General features: G+C 39.4%; 1 protein-coding gene and 1 long non-coding RNA gene across 2 annotated transcripts in view; one reads left to right on the forward strand and one right to left on the reverse strand.

Moving 5' to 3' along the window:
* Positions 1-20,978, reverse strand: part of LOC136446044 (uncharacterized) — a 224,814-nt gene that overhangs the window by 12,422 nt on the left and 191,414 nt on the right. The window lies entirely within an intron of this gene.
* Positions 1-20,978, forward strand: part of LOC136446442 (bone morphogenetic protein receptor type-2-like) — a 60,762-nt gene that overhangs the window by 8,058 nt on the left and 31,726 nt on the right. The window contains exons 3-5 of the mRNA XM_066444814.1: positions 7,252-7,473; positions 14,098-14,280; positions 17,237-17,350. Coding sequence (XP_066300911.1) covers positions 7,252-7,473; positions 14,098-14,280; positions 17,237-17,350 — 519 coding nt within the window. The remainder of the gene's footprint in view (positions 1-7,251; positions 7,474-14,097; positions 14,281-17,236; positions 17,351-20,978) is intronic.

The following is a 20,978-nucleotide window of genomic DNA, read 5'->3' on the forward strand; positions in this document are numbered from 1 at the left end:
ATGGGGAAATATGGGCAGAAAAACCTAAAATTTCGATTTTAGAGGGATTTCTGGTTAGCAAAATCCCAATTTAAAAAAAATAATAAACGTACCGTCTAAAATAAGAAAGTACCGGGCGGATTTTGAGGCGAAAAAAAATAAACGTACCGGTAGGTTTATTTGAGTATTGTAATCTGAAACTACCGTCTCCCGCACGCAGAATGACGTTGCTCTCGGACAGGTGCTAACATTTTTTTGGGAGAGAAGATTCGTCATTAATATCTTGCTGCTAAGTAAATTCTATATAGCAGCTAGTGTTCCCACCTTGGCTTGAAGAGAGTTCTTTTAAAGGTCACATAAATGTGTCCAAGAAAAAACAAACACACGACACGTGCACATCAGGCCTTTGGTAACAACCTGTGTTGAGTCGAATGTCACTCCGAGAGACCTTCTACCCACTCAACAAATGGCAAAGTCGACCCCCCTGCCCTAAAGATGAATGAAAATTACAACAAAGGTCACAGAACATAGTTTGGAAGTGAAGAAGTGTTAAATGTGGATGTTATTTGACCGCTCAAGACTTACACATGCATATAAATTGTAAAATGTAAATAGCATGGCAAATATTGTGCGTACTTCATGTTAATGAATAATACTATAAAGATAAGTCGGCTTTGAGGTTGTGTGAATTAGATTGTGAAGTTTGTTCAGTTGAGGTATGACCACGCCTAATTAAGGGCCAATTTACACACAGCTTGTCTAGATATCTGAACTGCAGATATCTGCCAGGCGACACCTTTTTTCTGTGTCTAAACAGGAATTTTATGGTCTTGATTAGGGTTTTTTTAGATGTCGGGAAAATTTCAGCCGACCACTCTGAAGCATTCGCCCGACAACTCAGCGGGAGTCCCCGACCGCTCCAACCGGACTTCTAAACAGAATGTGTCGCGTAGTAGACATCTGGAGGTCGGGGTTCACGCTAGTTTGCATATTTGGCGGGCGATAAAGCGGGAAAACTTCTTAGCATCAAGGACCATTTGTTCCCAAACGGACGACGGACTTCTTTCGTGATGCCAGATCGTTCGGTGGATCGGCCCTCCCCCCTCCGCCACGACAAGGGCAGCGAGTAGGAACGCAGCGTTGATTCTGACCGGTCGCTGTCGTCTTCCCCGGGACCTCAAACGCCTCTTACGCTCAACCCTTGCTTGCTGCCTCATGTTTAGCCACACGCGAGTCAGATAAAGAAAGAATACCATATTCATCATGACGAAAAACACAGGCGGTTCTCCCGCCATTTTGAAACGCGCGCAAAAGGTTGAATAGGGTCACGAGTGCAATCAGCGCGCTGCGTGAGTCCTGCGGTACTTCCTGTCGGTGTGTATAAATGCGTCCAGATATCTAAGGCTCAGATGTCGGCGGATTTTTAGATATCTGAAAAAACTCTGTATAAATTGGGCCTAATTTGACACTGCATTTCGGGATGAGCCAGGCGCATGCATATGGCATCATAATGTCATTCAAAAGAGCCAATAAAACCCGCTTTTGTATATTATCTACGCATCTAGTTTTGTTTTTCTTTAGAAGTTGTATACTTACCTTTGTTGAATCTATACATGTACAGAGTCAGACTATGGTCAGGCAAACACGATAGCGACATTACTACCTTCAAGTGGCTGGTATTTTTTTGATGACAATAAATAATACTAGTCTTTATTGCACATTCCTGCCCAAATGGGCAAAATGCACGGATGACCACATGTGGTCTATACGAAGCATAATGCAAAATATGAATTGATAAGATAACATTAAAAAAACTAACAACAGACAAACTGTGAACTATTGCTAAACTAATGTTGATCACCTAGTGCTTTCTTCTCTCTTTTTGAAACATTTGGAAACATGACTAGATACTTTGTCTGTTGTATATTCGTTCTTACATGACATATTCGTTCTTACATGACATCAGGTATATGAAAGTGTTCTGCTTTGACATTTTTGCACATTTCTTGGCTTATTCCATTATATTGTCTTAAACAGCAATTGGCGCTCATCTTTATATAAAGAACAATGGAGTAAAAAATGGGTTTCATTTTCAACATATAAATGGTCACAGAGTTTGCAATTTTGCATGTTCTATTATTCAGAGGTAGTGGTGTGTACCTAAACCTGAGTTTAGGTTTAGGTTTGGACTCAAGTCCAGAGGTTTAGGTTCAGGTTCGGACTTGAAAGTCTGAACTTGAACCAGTGACTTGCAATTGTGAGCAGAGCAAATTGGCTAACTTAATTCTCAAGACTACATTCTCACGTGTATGTGCACGTCTATGACCCTGTTACTTGCAATTAGGGATATAAATGGACAGCAAATAAAGCCCCAAAATCCTTTGACACGTGAAGTTTGGAAATATAACTATTGTTACAAATAAAAACAAAAAGGCTGTCTAGTAACGAATAACAGTTACTGCAGTCTTTTGTTTTTGGTTACATGCAAAATTGCTAGTTGGAAAAATTTTACGTGTAATTTGATAAATTTACTGGAAGAGACCTTCATGGCTGTATAGATCTACTCTACTCCACATGCAAAATAATAGTATGTATGGTGAGTTGTTGACACAAAAGCTCTCAGACATATACAGTTTAGTATTACAAGATGTACAAATTTTACCCAAAAAAAAGATGAAAAACAACTTTTCAGCTTATAATGTAGCAGTAAAAGCAAAAGGATTACTTGATTTTGCCTGTAGAAATGAAATATTCGCTGAAAAACGATCCTTGAATAATCAAACTGCAATGTTTATCAATGTAGATAGGGGGTGTTGTGTCATTCTCGCGTGGTATCGCGAGGTTTAGCGGGAGTTGGTTGGAGTAACGCCGCCGTGTTTGTATATTTTCGCTGTTCCCAAACACTGCTGTGTTTTCGAACGGATTTTAGCTTTTCAGTTGTCTATGGGTACAAAAAAGGGAAAAAGGATCGGTAACTTATTGATCTGTTTGGTTGGACCATGGGCGATAGGCCATCGACTTTTTTGTTGAAATCACTGTTGCTTTGTGCACTCAACACACACTGGGTACTCAGTATACTGAATCAAATAATAAGTGTAAACACGCACTGGGAACTTGGTCCGCTGCGTCGTTCTTGTCAGAGGGAAAGTTTGCGCAAAGGCCGACGGGACTAGAACAGGTTTCGCAGTTTGCGCGAACGCGTTCGCGAACACACTGTTCGCACCGAAAAAAACGCCAGGGCCCGGGGGCTAACACATCACTAACTTCATAAAAATGACAGGGTAGGAAAAGCTACCCGTGGACAGCGTTACCACTTGATGTGGACAGCACTTTTCGGTGACTTAGAACACAGTTCCACGGTGCTTTTTAGAATTTCTTTAAAAGTGGCTTATATCGACATGATGCTTAACAAGGATGTCTTACATAGCAGGTAGTTACGTTTCACCTATTACTGAAACGTATAGATAGACCGAATTTTCATTTAAAAAAGGTCCATCCTTGAAGATGTAAGGAACCATTTGGTCTGAAGTTTTTGTTGGGAGTCCTTACCGAATCGTGGTTCCATCTTCGAACGGTGGCGGGAAATCTGGATCAGTACCAGTAATGGTACTGCTGGTAACGCTGTTCCCCGGAAATCGGACTTTACAAAATGCCGCATATCTCCTTCAAAATTAGGTGTTGTATCCTAAGGAATTTTACATGGCTAGTAAGTAACCCCTAGATCATAAGTAATATTAACGTGTTTAATTTCATTGCCGTATTTCGCCGAAAATATGGGCTTTTAAAACGGCATTTCCTACCTATCTATTATTGTTCTTAACACTGATCAAAGCATTTGGCTCTCGGCAATTTTCGGGTGACTTCGGCATCCGTTCGTATGGTTCTTTAGAATAGACGGCGGATCGGGCATTGTGGTTGTAACATTCTCGGGAATCTTTCAGTGGACCGAGAACACGCTAGTGTACGATAATTGGGAATCATTTCAGTGGCCCGAGTACACGTTAGTGTGCGATTCTGGGGAATCTTTCAGTGGACCGAGTACACGTTAGTGTACGATTCTCGGGAATTATTTCAGTGGCCCGAGTACACGTTAGTGTGCGATTCTGGGGAATCTTTCAGTGGACCGAGTACACGTTAGTGTACGATTCTCGGGAATCATTTCAGTGGCCCGAGTACAAGTTAGTGTGCGATTCTGGGGAATCTTTCAGTGGACCGAGTATACGTTAGTGTATGATTCTCAGAATCATTTCAGTGGCCCGAGTACACGTTAGTGTGCGATTCTGGGGAATCTTTCAGTGGACCAATTCTCGGGAATCATTTCAGTGGATCGAGTACACAGTGTGTGTTAGAGTAAGTGATCTTTCAGGAGAAGGCCGAGTACACAGTCAGTGCGTTAGTCTACGATTCACCGATATATAACCGTTCGTTTGTTACTTAGCGGATCGAGTTTGTATATATGTCACGGTAATACCGATTTCAACAAAAACTCGGTGGCCTACCGCCTATGGTTGGACGTCAATTTCTGTGTCTTAGTTGAAAATTTAGCGTAATTCATGAGAGTGATAGCGTGTGTGTGTTTGTGTGTGAACTCGAGCTTTCTCGGTCCAATTTTTTTCTACTTCCGTGAAAATTAGAGTTCCCAGGCTAAAAATCTAGCTTGTGTACAGCGCTACCAGGGTTTGAAAATAATATGCGACTGGCAAAGGAAGGCTTTAGATAGTTTAGAACAAAACAGAGGATGTAATTGTAAAGTCCAGAACCAGTTCGGCGAACCGGTACACACCACTAAACCTCATTAATTATGCAAATTAGGTATTGGTTTTCATAAATGTATCTAACTAGAGTTTGGCGACCTCATACTTCAATGAAATGTTTAGAGCTTTGTAGATTTATGCAAATAGCTTATACATTAAAATATGTGATGTTCACCTTCAACAAACTTACATGTATCACAAGTATAAAACTTCCATTATTTATCGCTAAGCTATTTTGCCATTTTTTCACTAATCATGCAGCTCCTCATTTACATGATCTTATTTGTTTATGGTCCACCTGCCATAAATTACATGTGTTACATTTATTAAAGTGCAGTTATAAAAAAACATGGAATCATAAAATGTCCTAATCAATTATGCAAATTAAGTTCTCATTTGCTTAATATGTATTCAATGATGTTCAGCTACCTGCATGCCTAAAATCATGTGAATCCGTCTTTCCTTCATTCAGTTATGGAATACAGGAATATTTTGACAAAAATGTCCTTACAGTTCCAAAATTAGATGTCCGGGGGGAGGGGGGGCAAACCTATTCCACTTTGTCTTGACAACAAAAGCTATCTACCACCCAAAATCCAAGACCATAGCATGTCCGGAACAAGAGACACTGTAACATTTTAAACAAGATTGGCAATGGTAAAAAGACATTGCCATGACAACGGTTGTTGTTTTTTAATTTTTACTCTTACTACCCTGCTTAGGGCACTGATAGGTGGTGCTATTCATACGGGATTTCTATCGAAAAGGGCTGATGATTACCTGACAGTGTTCTGTTGGGCAAAACTAGTAACAGTATGATAGAATTGTCTCATTAGTTATGCAAATGTTCTCCTATTTTGCATCATTTTGTACATCTTTGTCTAAGATACCTACACACCAAAAAATCATGAAAATTCATTATTCCCTTTTGGAGTTATCCTCTTCTGAAAATTTGACAAAAATGTCCCTGCAATTTCTGAAATGGCTGCTAGGAGGCCCAAACTTATGTCACTTCTTGCTGAGGACGAGGGTTATCGACCACATAAAATTTGTCACCATAGCATGTCAAGAACACTAGATATCAAAAATGGAAGTTCCGTTGCAGTACCTTGGGAAGCCACTGGAGGGTCCAAAATCTATTGATTTTTTGGCCATGCGACGGCAAGGCAGCATGGCTTAACGCCAAGTCTCAGTTCGGGCGTGTGCATGCATGGCTATTTATACCTGCCAAACAGGACAGCCTGGCATGTACGCTTCCTTCTGTGGGCCCACATAGAAAATGCTGTCCGGTTGCAAAATGTTACAATGTAATTTGATATTTAACAATGCAAACGATGTGCTAAACCAATATATAGTTTACCTTAAACGTTTATGTATTGCAATGAACTTGAATTGTTGAAAATGCCTTGCTTAATTGCACAACACTTCGGTGTCTCGAGGAGGGAGCGTCGCAAAGCATGACGGTTTCTAGTCGCAGCGCACATACGTATGATACGGGCGCACGGCGGTATGTTTTTTCCACACAGCGATTTTGATTGATGTGTAAGAATGAGAATGTCCTGGACCTTTAAACTTACCAGGATTGTAGTCTGTACTACGGAGGCCGTGACAATGTAAATATTTTAACCAGGCGACAAAAGATTGTTGAGATACGGAAAAGTGCCCCGGGAGATGCGAAAGTCACTTCCGGGTCCACGTGATCTGCATGCATTTTTATACCTTAATTCTAAGGTGATCTCCCATTAGTTTGAAAATTTTGGTGGCATTTTTCGCCCTCGATATCTAAATGTTTCAAAAATGCATTGTCACACGTTTTCTAAGCTATCTAATAATGTATAACGTGTGGGGTTAGTTGTGATCTCGCGATGTGAGAGTTCAAGAAATTTTAAAGTTTGCCATCGACTTTCTGTTAGGAATCTGTTATGCTGACAAAGACTCTCCCTCCACTTTCCCTGCAGCAAAACCGCTACCATTAAACAGGGTTATACAAATGTATTTCATTCACTTTCGCCAGTTTAAGTGCATGCACTTTTCTAACTACTACTTTCTTATTGCTTTAACGTATAAAAGAACTAATTTATATTAATTAGGTCCTAATTTACATAATAAAACAGACAATACTAATAATACTTAGGATTATGAGGATAGTTTTGTAAGTTTTGGTTTAAAGGTAAATTTTGTACCTTTGGCCGAGGTTGTAACAATGACATATGCTGATATAGGTTAGGTTAGGATATAGGTTACCCTGTGGATTTAGGTGAAGCATAGCATTACAGAATATTGGGAGGGAAATATAAATACAATTCGGTGCCACCTTCTATAGAACGGGTTTGCGTTTAATTTTCTCTAATTTAAGTTGAGCCCACCAGGGGGCCCAAACCTACACCACTGACTCCCTGTCCCAAGAGCTACATTGGAACGATGTTGCTAAGGAAACGCTTGTAGCACATAATCATCACAATTCAGTCATAGACCTAAGCTAAGTTTATTCACAATGGTGTGCCTGTTATTTTGCCAGCCCTTTCCTCAGTGACAGCGACGTACTGTGCATACTATGATCCAGATCAGCGTGCCCATGACTACACATATGAGGATGATGTGGACAGCTATGGAGAACTCATCTCTCAAGATAAAGTTCTGGCGGACAACAAGACAATGAAGTGTTCTCAAGACAAGGACATCTGTTTTGCCCTGTGGGAGGCTACTTTGGGGGGAGACGAGATCAAGATACTCAAACAAGGTACTGAGTTTTTACCGACATGAAAATGAAGGTATTAGTTTTGGGCTTGTCTGTGTGTATTTCTGGATTTTGTAGTCAGCTGCTAACTCAAGAACCTCTGGATGGATTACGATATTTGGTATGTTTGTTTGTTTTGTTTGTTTGTTTTACTTGCACAACAAGAAAATACATAATACATGATATGATACAATAGATTTAAAAAAAAACAGGTGCAGGAGAAGGGAAGATGCGTATAAAGCTTATGCTGGGCCCTCCTCCTGACTATACATAACACAAATAATCACAATCAATAGATGATAGAGCAAAGTAATAATAGATTCTGAATATGATAATGATAGATAAGAAGAACAAATTATGAGACTACTACAGGGAGTTTGGATGACTTATGAGGTGGGTTTTAGGGGCACGTTTAAATATCAGAAAAGAGGAGATTGTATATTTGTCTAAAGACTGTTCCATATTGTGATACATTATTTTATATTTTACAGAGGACTGTGCTAATGATATGCAGAAGACAGGAATATGGAGTTGATTTCTTTACCTGGTATAATAGTTGTGTTCAAGTGAATTAGGGTTAAGGAAATTATCAAATATATTGGGGAGATAATTGTTGGTAGGTTTGGGAAGACTAAAGTCAAGGTCAATTTTGGGCCCCCTGGTCTGTGACCTTGGTACTGCACCAGAACTTCCGTTTTTTGTATCTTTTGTTCTGGACGTGCTATGATCTTGATTTTTTGCTTGCTAGCTTGTGATGTACATGTAAGGAAAAAGTGGTGTGAGTTTGGGTCCCCTATAGCAGCTAGCTCTGGAACTGCAGGCCTGGGGCTTTTTTGCAAAAGCTTTTGAGAATAACTGAACTAAGGAACAACGAATTTCAATATGCTGGTACATAATTAGCTTAGACAGAAATGCAAATTTGGAACTTGATGTGCATACTAAGTTAATGAGGAAAATCTATAGCATTAAATGTACTGTTTTCAATAATAGGACTTAATTAATGTGACATGTACTTAATGGCAGGTTTAACATCTACAGCTTCAAATTATGCAAAAAAGGGCCTGATTTGCATAGTTAATGCGGAAATGTTGTAATTCTTTTGTGGTAAATTGTAACATGTATAAATGATGTAAATATGCAAGTCATTTGCATGATTAATGATGAAATATAAACATGGTATTCTGCCAGAAGAAAGGAGTTTTTCGTCATTAGTTATGCAAATTAAGTCACAATTTGCATAATTTGCACTTGATTGTGTACATCTCTGTCCAAGCTACCTGCATATTAGATAACACGGAAATCTGTCGTTCCTAAATTGTTCAGTTATTCTCCTTGGAAGATTTTGACAAAAATGTAGTTCCAGTGTCACATACCCAAAATCGACCTTGACCTTTGTTCTCCCAACACCTACCCACATACCAAATATCTTTACAATCCACCCAGACGTTCTTGAGTTATGCTGACTTCAAGCATCCGGACACACACACAAACACACATGCAAACACACATGCAAACACGCTCAAAACAATATCTCCATGAAAAAGTCTCCATTTTTCATCGAGATAACAATGAATCTACAAAGGCTCAAAATATTCATGGCGGTATGAGGTCTTCAAACTCTTGTTTATTGTTTGAACCACCATTGCATGGAATGGCTGGATGTTTGTCCTCTAATCTTTAAAATTCCAAATAGACTTCCATAACTCAAACCTTTGACAAATGATGTTCACCTTCCCAACTGACCTATACTAAAGGTTTCTCATTGATTTCGCAAATTAGGTCTCATTTGCATTAGCTATGGGCTGGTTTACACGAGGCACTTGCGACAAGTGTCCTACATGTAGGACAAATCCAGGGCAAATGTCGCAGGACAAATTTTTTTACCCGTGTAAACATGTACAGGCCTCGTAACGCGCTCCTGGAGGCGCTACAAGAAAAACAACGCATTGCGTCACGAGGCTTGTTTTCAGGGGTAAAATAACCTGTCCTGCAACACTTGTCCTAGGACATTTTGTTTATGGATAAATTGGTGTTACCCGAAGCCCCCCGCGTCTGTGTTCCGGCTGGTTTGAGGTTCTGCTCCGATTTATCCAGACAGTGACCTCAAATAAAGTACGCACCCCAGCTTTGGTGATGGCCCGAGACACTTTTTGGATTTTGAAAAGTTTAAAAATGCGTACTTCAATCGAGAAAATAAGGTAGTTTTGGCTCCAGATTTTTCAGTTATCATTATAGCAATGTGTAATCTTTTATATTTCCTGAAAAGCCTGATCTTCGTAGCGTTTTACGGTTGCGCAGTTTGGGTCGTCCGCAAAGACTTCCTGGTATCAGTTCGCGATAACAGTAATGCGGCTTTGTCGCCTGATAACCCGAATCGTGCGTTCTATTTTCATTTTGCATGGTTTCGCGCCATTGGGGATTGCGGAAAATGTATCCTGACATGATTTTTTATTTTTCTTTATTGCACAGACAGAACTACAGTTCCACAACCTCATACCTTCGCCAAATGATTTTAACCCTTATGACTGAAGTTTTAGGAGTGTTTCTCATCAATAATTATTATAAATCATACCAGTTGAGCGTCTTCACCCAAATGTCAGAAGTTGTCCAAAGTATGAGCTTAACAAAGAAAGCTATCTTAACAATTATCATCAATTATGCAAATGTGATCCTTATAAACATAATTTGATTCAACGATGTTGACATTCACATAACTTCCAAATGCGACAAGTATGAAATTGCCATAATTTACCAGTATGGAATAATAGTAGTTTCTCATTAATTATGCAAATTTGGCCTACATTTGCATATTTTCTATCCGTCAACATTCCTCTCTTCCTCGGTTACGAAGGTCACATATTCGAACAGTCATATCATGGAACACAGTGGGTTTTTGAAATTGCCTCATTCATTATGCAAATTAGAATATGATTTTCATAATCATTCTTTAATAATACGAAGCATCACGTAAGCTATCTACATACAAAAAATCATGACCATCCATCAAGCCCATATTGAGTTAAAGTATTTCCTTATTTATTATGCTGCATAGTTGATATCTAATAATATTTCTCTCTTCCCCAGTTACATGTGTCACATGTTTGAGAGTCGTATCCTGGAATTTGGCAGATGTACAAACTTTCCTCATTAATTATGCAAATTAGATACTTATTTGCATGATAAGTATCAAATCATGTACATCATCACTCAAGCTATCTACTTACCAAAAATTATGACCATTCATTATGCCCTTCTTGAGTTATTCCCTTTCAAAGTCTGAAGCAAAACCTGCTCCTGCAGTTACAAAAAAAGCCGCCAGGGGGCCCAAACCTATAGCACTTACTCTCTGTCCAAATAGCTACCTACCACTCAAAAATCAGTTCCATAGCATGTCCAGAACACGAGATATCAAAACAGGAAGTTCCGCTGCAGTACCGTGACAAGCCGCTAGGGTACCCAAAATCTAATCACTTCTAGGTCTTATCAAGACCTACCCACCTACCAAATATCAAGACAATCCATCCAAGTCTTCTTGAGTTATGCTGGTCAATTACAAACACACACACACACACACACACACACATACATACAAACGCTACCCTCTGCATATTATTAACCTTCTCGGCGAAGGTAATGATGACATTTATTGCTGTGTAAACATGTCAGTCATTATCCTGGGAAAATCCGTCTTTTCCATGCAGCGGCCTTGGAAGAATGGCAAAAAAATTGCAGTTTTTGGGTGAAGAATTGCTTAGAATGATGGTTTTTACCAAAAATATCGTTTCCACAGAAAATGTCAACTGAGCTTGTCGGTCAGTGGCAAGGCACCCCTTTCCACCAAAAACATTGAATTGCCCAGAAAACGATGTTTGGAGAAGACTAGCGTCTTTCTGAGAATGTGTCAGATCGGCCCCAAATCGTAAAAAAAGTCTGAAACGAGACCAACCAAGTATGAAATTGCCGTCATTTACCAGTATAGAATCTCATTAGTTATGAAAATTAGGTCTTCATTTGCATATTTTCTATCTATCAACATTCCTCTCTTCTTCAGTTTCATATGTCACATATTTGAATAGCCATATCATGGAATACAGCGTGTTTTTGTAATTGCCTCATTAATCATGCAAATTCGAATCTGCAGAATTATCTTCTTATCATACAAAGCATCACTTAAGCTATCTACAAACAAAAACTCATAATGTTTAGTCAACCCCATCTTGAGTTATAGTATTTTCTCATTGATTATGCATATGAAGTAGTTGATATCTATTAATATTTCTCTCTTCCTCAGTTACATGTTACATGTTTGAGAGTCCTATCATGAAATACGGAGGATGTATAAACTTTCTTCATTAATTATGCAAATTAGATACTGATTTACATAATAAATATCTAATTAATATGTAAATCATCACTCAAGCTATCTACATACCAAAAATCATGGCCATCCATCAAGCCCTTCTTGAGTTATTACCTTACAAAGTCTGAAGCAAAACCTGCTCCTGCAGTTCAAAAAATCCGCTAGGGGGCTCAAACCTATACCAATAATCTGTGTCCAAAGAGCTATCTACCACTAAAAAATCAGGACCATAGCATGTCCAGAACACGAGATATCAAAACAGGAAGTTCCACTGCAGTACCATAACAAGCCGCCAGGGCACCCAAAATCTAATCATTTCCAGGTCTCATCAGGACCTACCCACATACCAAATATCAGGACAATCCATCCAAGTCTCCTTGAGTTATGCTGGTCATTTACACACAGACACACATACACACACACACACACACACACACACACACACACATACAAACACCGCACACACACAAACGCTACCCAAAACATATTCCTTCTCGGCGAGAAGTCAAATAAAAGGATGGGTAGTACAATCAAATGACCTGAAATTTGTTTTGGGGGGGGGGGGGTTTGGTAGGGGTTGGGCTAGGACATATGCCCACGGGACTTCTTTTCCCACGTTTGGTATGCACCACTCTATACACGATTCATTTGTAAAAAATTTGCTATCTCCAGATGAAAATGTATATTTTGGGTTCCTGCATCATTGTAAATGAAAGAATTTTATTGCTTCACAGTTACACATGGTCTGATTTATGTCAACGATAGCAAAACAACAGAATAATGATAGATTATACTCATCTATTTAAAAAAAAGTACTTTTGAAAAAGCTGGCATTTTGCGTAGGAAAGGTTATTGAAGTAAAATCTGCCAAATTGAAGCATTTCCTTTGTCAAGTTTGTGACACTGTCAGATTTAGAAGTCATGCTGTTCTACAAGAAATTAGAAATCAGTCTTAATCAGTTATCAAACTAGAGAGCCAACATTTTTGAGAAAATGCAGGATACTTCCCTCCCATTAGGGAAGTATGAAACGGCATCGTTGTTTATTCAAGCTTAAATTTCATGTCCAATATGATGTCCCTGCCATTTACCACAGAAGATATATGAAATGTCTGCATTAATTATGCAAATGAAGTCATCATTAGCATAACGCACATCTGGGCACGAAATTCATTTTTGGAAATAGGTGCACTGGTGCACCCAACCAAAAAAATTAGGTGCACAGAAAGAAATTTGGGTGCATTACATAGAATAAAGCTGAATGTCAGCAAAACATATTTAAGCTCAAAGCTCTTATTAGAATTTTGATCTGTAACTCTATAGCTCACTTCAAAATTTCAAGCAAATAATGCATTAAACAAAGTACAACAAAGGTTATATTACTTTTTAAGATATTTGAATTTCAAGACTGTTTTGTATACCAGTGTACAATTATAGTGACTCTACCCTATAGCCTTCAAAAATATCTAGGTGTACTGGTGCACCCACAGTTAGAAATTGCAATGGGTGCACAGCTCCAATTTTGGGTGCACACAGGTGCACAATATGCACCCAGTATTTCGAGCCCTGCACATTCTGTTGCATTCACCTTTTCTAAAGCTACCTATATGTCCAATAGGAAATACATACTGCATACATGTACCATTGACCAGACATAAATTATACAAATTTGGTCCTCATCAGCATAACACACATCCCCTTGTATTCGCCTTTCCTAAAGTCACACCTCTAATGTGACATCCGTAGCATTTACTCTAACAGTCTAAGGGAAATATGAAGAATGGGAATGTGAAAATTTTTATCTGTTGTATAATACTTCTAAATAAATAAATACATTGTACAGTCTCTGTGTTTTAAAGACTGTTACATATATATTGGCATAAGAAAGTAGATATGGAGTCAGGACATGACATAGTTAGATTGAGAATGTCTGTGGTCAATGTCTTTAGCATGGGTAAACTTTAATGGGTAAACTAGATTATTCACATACCACGGCAATTCACTTTCAAGGCGGAAAATTACCAGGTGTCAACTTGAAGCCAAAATTATCGTGCAAGGAATTGATAGATGTGCCAGAAAGAAAAATAGCATGAAAAGGTCCATTTTTATCTTCAGCTGAACAAGGATTTTATCCTGTATGACTTGTAAATATAGAGATTTCTAGGGCATTGGATCTTCAATATTACTTTTTTAGGGATTTGTACATGTAACTAAATGTTTACCCAAATGATACTCTGCTGAAATAACAAGACTTGGTGTTTGTTCCAGGCTGTTGGAACCACCCTGGTAAGGAGCATGCCTGTGGACAGCCAGAATGCTTCACTCGTGGCCCCTCCCCACCCTCAATGAATAAAACCAAGTTTTGCTGCTGCAAAGGGAACATGTGCAATGATAACGTGACAGACCTGTATGTTCCACAGGTCACCCATGCACCACCCTACCCTACTCCAGGTACGTTAACTTTGTAAATGAAGTCTTGGACCTTTTACCTTTTAAACTGAATCATAATTATTGTACGTTTGAAGTCAGTTTTTCTGTTGTAGTCTGTTAATGATTAACAAAAAGATTAAGAATAAGATTTACCTTGAGCTGATAGCTCGATATCTCCATTTTTGATGTACAGTCAAACCTGTGGTAGCGGTCACCTGGACATAGCGGTCACCTGGCCATAGTGGTCACTTTTTGTCGGTCCCTTGGATTTTTCCCATTGACATAAGCATTAAGAATTAGTCTATAGCGGTCACCTGTCCAATGTGGTCGCAGTCAGCCAATTTTTGGTCCGGCCGCAACGCCAACACTGCCGATAGCGGTCACTGCGCGTGGTCAGGCCGTGGTCACAGGGTGGCCGGCGTACCTTTGTTTACATCAGCGGTCGTAACTCCGAGCCGTGCCAGCCCACGCCTGGTTCAAAATCTTTTTATTTCCGCGCTGCGCCACCAAAGAGTGGGCTCAACTAGAACCTTAATGTGTTTGAATAAAGAAAACATTAAAGAAATTCGTAGTTTGACGCGAAGTATTTCCAGAAATGGTGTCTTCGATTTTTTACGTGGCTGTAAACACTCGTCTCGGTTCCGCGGCACATCGTCATTTCTGAGCTGTCGGACTGGGCGAAATTACGGCCGCAGCTTTTTAACAGAAGACCCATTCATGTATCTGATGTGTTAAGTTCTTGAAAATGTAATTTTCCAGGCGGAATTTCCGTTTTCTGCGGGTAAATAAAGAATTTTCGAGATTTACGCATTTTTCCAAGATGGCGTCGCAGCAAAGGTCACAAGAGTTCAGACGATACCACTGATATCTAGGTTAAATACGGTAAATCTATTTTGTAATACCGCATCCCTGAGAGTAATTTCATTATTAAAACCTTAAAAATGCATCGATACAGATATATTATGATGTAAGATACAAGTTGTACTAAATTTATGAAAGAAATAAGCATGAACGGATCCACTTTTCCAATGATTACCACATACTAGGGATAATGGTAGAAGCCGAACCCAAGCTGTAAACAAAGGGAACTCGCCACGATGTTTTGTTTGAAAACCGGCCGAAAACGAACAATAAGTGGAAACAAAGGAACAATCCTTTGTTTCAAAATGTTGTTAACAAGATGGGTGGCGTTCAGTTGCAAAATAAGTTGTTTTACATGGCTAAATTTCGTTCGTTGTCGGCGACAGAGGCATCAAACTTCCAAGAAAAATGGCGGTCTCTTCAGAAGTCTTCAGAACCTGGCGCACAAGTCCGTCTTTTCGAGTTTGCTAGATAATAGCGAAGAGACAGCTGGCTAATTTTGCCGTGGGAACTGGTAAACTGGACATCCATGTCAACTAAATTGAAGACCATTTGCAGTTTATGTGTTTGTGTAGGGCGTGGTCATTGCAATATTTCTTCAATTAAATGATATACTGTATAACAAAACTAAGGAAACAAAAATTGAACTGTAGATGTTATAAGCACCTGTGCAGTGTGTATGTGAAAAAATACTCAGTACCTTAGTATAAACTTATGTCTTGTGTCACTCATTGCTCGAGTCGACCATATCCTCTATATAGTGGTCACCTGGCCATAGTGGCCAAATTTACTCAGTCCCTTGAGTGACCACTATAGACAGGTTTGACTGCAGTATCTTAGAGTTGCATGTATCATGACTTGTTGCATGATATACAGATAAATAATTGCAGATGTTTATATGTCAACTAAACACCTACAACATCAACATGTAAACAGATTTGTTTTTACGAAGGGACAAGCATGTAGGCAAAAACCCAATTGAGCATACTTTTTCAAAGTTTTTGGAAGCAATAAAAAGTTGGCCACTTTTCTTGGGCTAAAACGCTTCACAAAACACAGATTGAAGTAACTATCTGAGAGACTAGAGGTCCACATGTACATTGCATTGCGTGACTTTGTTTAGATGTCAAGTCCTACCCACGATATGTTGGGAATAACACATAGTTGCATTTTATAGTGTGTTATGTCAGGATGACAAGTCATGGACTTTTTCTGCTGAAAGTAGAGTCCATTCCAAGTCACCGAGAGGGCTGTTATTGTGACAATGTACGAATATTTTCAATCAATTATTGTAATTATTTGTGTAAGAGATTTGACACGTTTGAAATATTTTGAATGTGATTTCAACTTTACAAATCCCCGGTTTTCTAAAACTTTAGAAATATTCATGATTTGGAATATTATATCAATTTTCCAATTATAATTTCTAGATAATTATTACAGCATTCTACCATTATTTATCATTTTCTACCATTTCTTACCATTCTTAACATTATTTGTAACATGTTTATCAGTGGGTCAGAGGGCTGGAAAGAATGCAATTTACACATCCTTGTGAAGTATAGGGAAGAATGCTTTTCACAAAGGACCAACCAGTGTCCTGCAGTGAAATCCAAAGATGTACAAAGGCAGACAGAAGGGCCGGATTAGCACCTACTTTTTATGGGGGCAATCACCAGTCAACCATTTCTACCTTTTTGTAAATATTTCTAAAAGTGAAAGAATCACAATACGTCATAAATGTTGAAAAAATACTCTAAATAAAGAAATTTTTGTGCAGTCACTTTCAAAATGTTTCTAAATATTAATCTAATTGAATTCAAATGCATTCATATTTTCATATTCAATCTTTTAGAAAAATTTAGAACTATTGTCACTCAGATATTCTATTAAGAAATAATTCAAAATTATTACAAATATTATCTAAAAAGTTCTCTTGGTGACTTAGAATGGACTTATTACCCCATTTTCAAAGTACTTAAAAGGTAAACAATATATCTACTGATACAGATCATAAAGTTGTGTATCAGAAACTTCATACGTATAATAATAAGGAGGGGTACATGTACAAATGTAGGTTATTGACATTAAGTGGCAATATTGTTCCTATCTGCAGCATATGCCCATCACTCTACATACAAGGAAGAAACAACCATCATTGTGATGACAGTGGTTTGTTCTACAGCCATCATCATTTCAGCAGTGTACTTCTTGATCCGAGTTTGGCATGGTAAGTAAGGCCCTTCTACACCATATGTACTTACTATACTGCATTTAATAAACATAAGAAACAAAATTTAATGTATTTTTGATCGTCTCATCATGCAGAGGTCTGAAGTTATTTCACAATTACTAAAAACTTTTAAGTTCCCAAGTCATAATGAGACATTTAAGTGCTTCATCATCATCATCAAATTATTGCACGATTACCTAATAGCAGGAATCAAGGTCGGTGCTACTGGAGGCACGGCTAGCGCCATCTAGGGGCACAACGCGTGCCATAGGGGGGATAAACTCCAGATCTCAAATTTGTCCACCCAGAAGCAGGAGCACAAAGTGTGATTCAAAACTGCTATAACTTCCCTAAAGGACTGATTTAGGAACTGATTTCCATCTTCTTATTTTCAAATTTGCAGTTTTTGCCTCAAGATTCTACAATAGGTCCCTTTTACCATGTTAATGGGTTTGATTATTATTATGGATTGATTATTGGGTGGGCCGACTACTCTCTCTTCGCAGCCAGGGGCTGAATTGCAAGGAACGCACAATTGGCGGGGCTAGATCGCAAGGGTCTGGAGAGGCTGCCATTCGGCGCTAACTCAGGTGACCTCAATACGACAATTGCCCCATGTGCGGCCATGGGACTGTAGGTTTTGAACCACTCACACCGGAAAGGATCCCTACTCTTTTTGATAAGTGCGGTGGGTTCTTTAACATGCTCGAGGTGTGGCTCTCCTCAAACACGGGGCCTCCATTTAACGTCCTATCCAAGGGACGTCCCTTTTTTTAAAACCAATTTGCTTGATTTATGTCATCTCAAATAAGTTAAGAGTGTGATTCTGCTTATAGTTAGGACAGTTACACAAATTTGTGAATTGCCTATGGGTAAGAAGCACCTGACTGTGTACAAAAAATATTATACTTTTTGTACACAGTCAGGTGCTTCTTACCCTCAGGCAATTATTGGTTTCGGCCCGGTTTGGTGCACCGCTGACCTTTCTAAAATACGACGCTTCTGCGTATGAACATTTAGAATACTGAATCTCACAAACCTTTATTGGGTGCTGCTTGCTTGTAATCGCCGATGTTGTGCGTTCTGCTGCACTCTTACCTTTCGATGCGGTCGTGAGCCCGGCAGCGCGGCGATATCACAATCACAACGCTCCATTTTCACTCTTCATTTGTCAAATCGAAAACTTTTTGCCCCTTTTATCCAGCGGTCGGAGCCCCCCAAAAAGGCTGGGGTCAGCAGGTTTTTTTCTAGGGAAATTGTCTTAGGCCTAAACTTAGCTTTTAAGTGTGTGTGTGTTGTATTATTAATGTAGCGTGTGAATGCGGGAGGGCGCTGCGAGATCATCGAGGCAGATATTGTTTTGTAGTCAAAATTATGAGTCAGACGAAAATTTGTACACAAAGTAACGGTATACAAATTAAACATTTTACAAGTTACAACGATAACGGAAAATATAATTTTTGTATGATCTTTCTGTCAATGAGAATTGAACTTGGTGGTGGTCATGCTGTCTAAAATCACATCATTTTCCATCCATCTACGTACTGTATTTGAACACCTCGGCCTGGAAACTAGTACCTGGAAACATGTTGTGAATCCTCTTCAAGGCGACCACCTGTCCAACGCGACCGTTTTTGCTCGGTCCCCCAGGTGGTCGCCTTGGGCAGGTTTGACTGTATGAAAATTATATATCATGTTTATTGCAAGTACATGCACGAAGGCTAATAATATCAAAACTTTTAACTGAATTTATGAAGCTACTGGGAGTTGTTATGAGCAGTGATCTGTCTTGGGATGAGCATGTCAAGTATGTGATCTCAAAAGCACAACCTCGCCTACATTACCTACTTGAACTTGCTAAGAGGGCTGGATTACCCCCGGACGTTTTGATAATCTACACCTCGATTGTGTGGCCCGTTTTGGAGTACGGATCTTCTGTGTGGGGAGGGCTCCCTGAGTCACTCTTGAACGAACTTGAAAAAATCCAAAAGCTCTGCTGTCGAATCATCGGTGCTGGACACGGTGAGCTTCCTACACTAAAGTTTAGACGTCGGGAGGCCTCTATTCACGAGCTGCTGCAAATCCTGCAGGACGTATAATGCAGGCTGTTCCTGCCCAAGGTGGTCAAGTCAAATACTACAACCTCCGTTGCCCCTCAGGACTTAAACCCCCTTTAGGCCACACCAATTTAATTTCTTGGTTAACGGATTTCTATTTTCCCAAAAAAAAGGCCCAGCCTTCTGTTTTCATGAATTTTCTTTTTCTAAATTTTTTTTTTTGGAAAATAAAAATCTGTTAACCAAGAAATTAAATTGATGTGGCCTTAAGTAAAACAAACAGACATATATAAGAAACTCTTTCATTCCAAGAACAATTTAGTAGATCCAATACCCGAAAAACTCTTGAGACTCTCCCTCTCTCTCTCTCTCTCTCTCTCTCTCTCTCTCTCTCTCTCTCTCTCTCTCCCTCTCCCTCTCCCTCTCCCTCTCCCTCTCCCTCTCCCTCTCCCTCTCCCTCTCCCTCTCCCTCTCCCTCTCTCTCTCTCTCTCTCTCTCTCTCTCTCTCTCTCTCTCTCCCATAGCTTGAGACTGCATTGTTATTTTAGCAATGATGGAGTTTTATAAGGACTACTGTGAATCAGCAATTCAGTCTCTCCGAGAGACTGCTGAGCTGATTGGTCAATAAGGTTCAAAGTTCATACAATGTAGACAAGGATCATGCAATCTGGAATCAGCATCCTCGGACAATGTTTGACAATTCAAAAATGCTACTCAGATCTCTGAATCCATAACCAAATAAGATTGTAACAATTGTAACATTATGTACCTAGTAGTTACTGTACAGTAGTAAACAATATTTTTGTAAAAGGCACATGAGTCTGCAGGTTGCTGGATGACTGAAAGGCATATTGCCCCCTCCCATACAGAAGTCAAAATTCAAAACCATAATTAATGCTTACTATATATATAGGCACCATGTGGCCAAATGTCTTACCTCAAAAATGTACACTATTCTCCACATCCAAAGTACTTCCGAATAATAGTTTTGGTAATATATGTCCAAGCTGCAAAATCTGGGATTTGGGGGACAGCTTCAGAGTAACATCCTTGCACTGTGGGCTTATGCAACTGTAACATTTGAGTGATTCAAAATTCCCTGGCCGCTGGTACCAATTAATGCAAGGCTGTAATTGTCTAGAAATTGTCATTACGTAGAACAGAAGCTGACAGTAAGGGATGGAATTGTTCTATTTTTGTAGTGGCATGTCAGTTCTCACCAGTGGCATTTCAGTAACTGTCAAGACTGACAAACCGTCAGAGATCAGCTGGAGGGTACTCATGTGTACTCAGTTTCCGTGCCGTACACGCCTGTAAAGTCACTTTATTTTACAAAATACACGGCGCGCCCCGCGGCATGTATACGGGGTAGAGGCCGCTGGTAACCTGTCCCAAATATGCAAATGAGACGCAATATTGGATTGTTTACGTCCGGGGCCGTGAATTCCCGCGCCGTGTATTTTGTTAAATAAAGTGACTTTACAGGCGTGTACAGCACGGAAACTGAGTACACATTCAGGGGACAACTTGTTGAACATGTTTATGGTGTTAGATTTAGGGCCCGTGTT

Source organism: Branchiostoma lanceolatum, chromosome 12 (genome assembly GCF_035083965.1).
Source record: "Branchiostoma lanceolatum isolate klBraLanc5 chromosome 12, klBraLanc5.hap2, whole genome shotgun sequence".
In the NCBI taxonomy this organism is placed as follows: domain Eukaryota; kingdom Metazoa; phylum Chordata; class Leptocardii; order Amphioxiformes; family Branchiostomatidae; genus Branchiostoma; species Branchiostoma lanceolatum.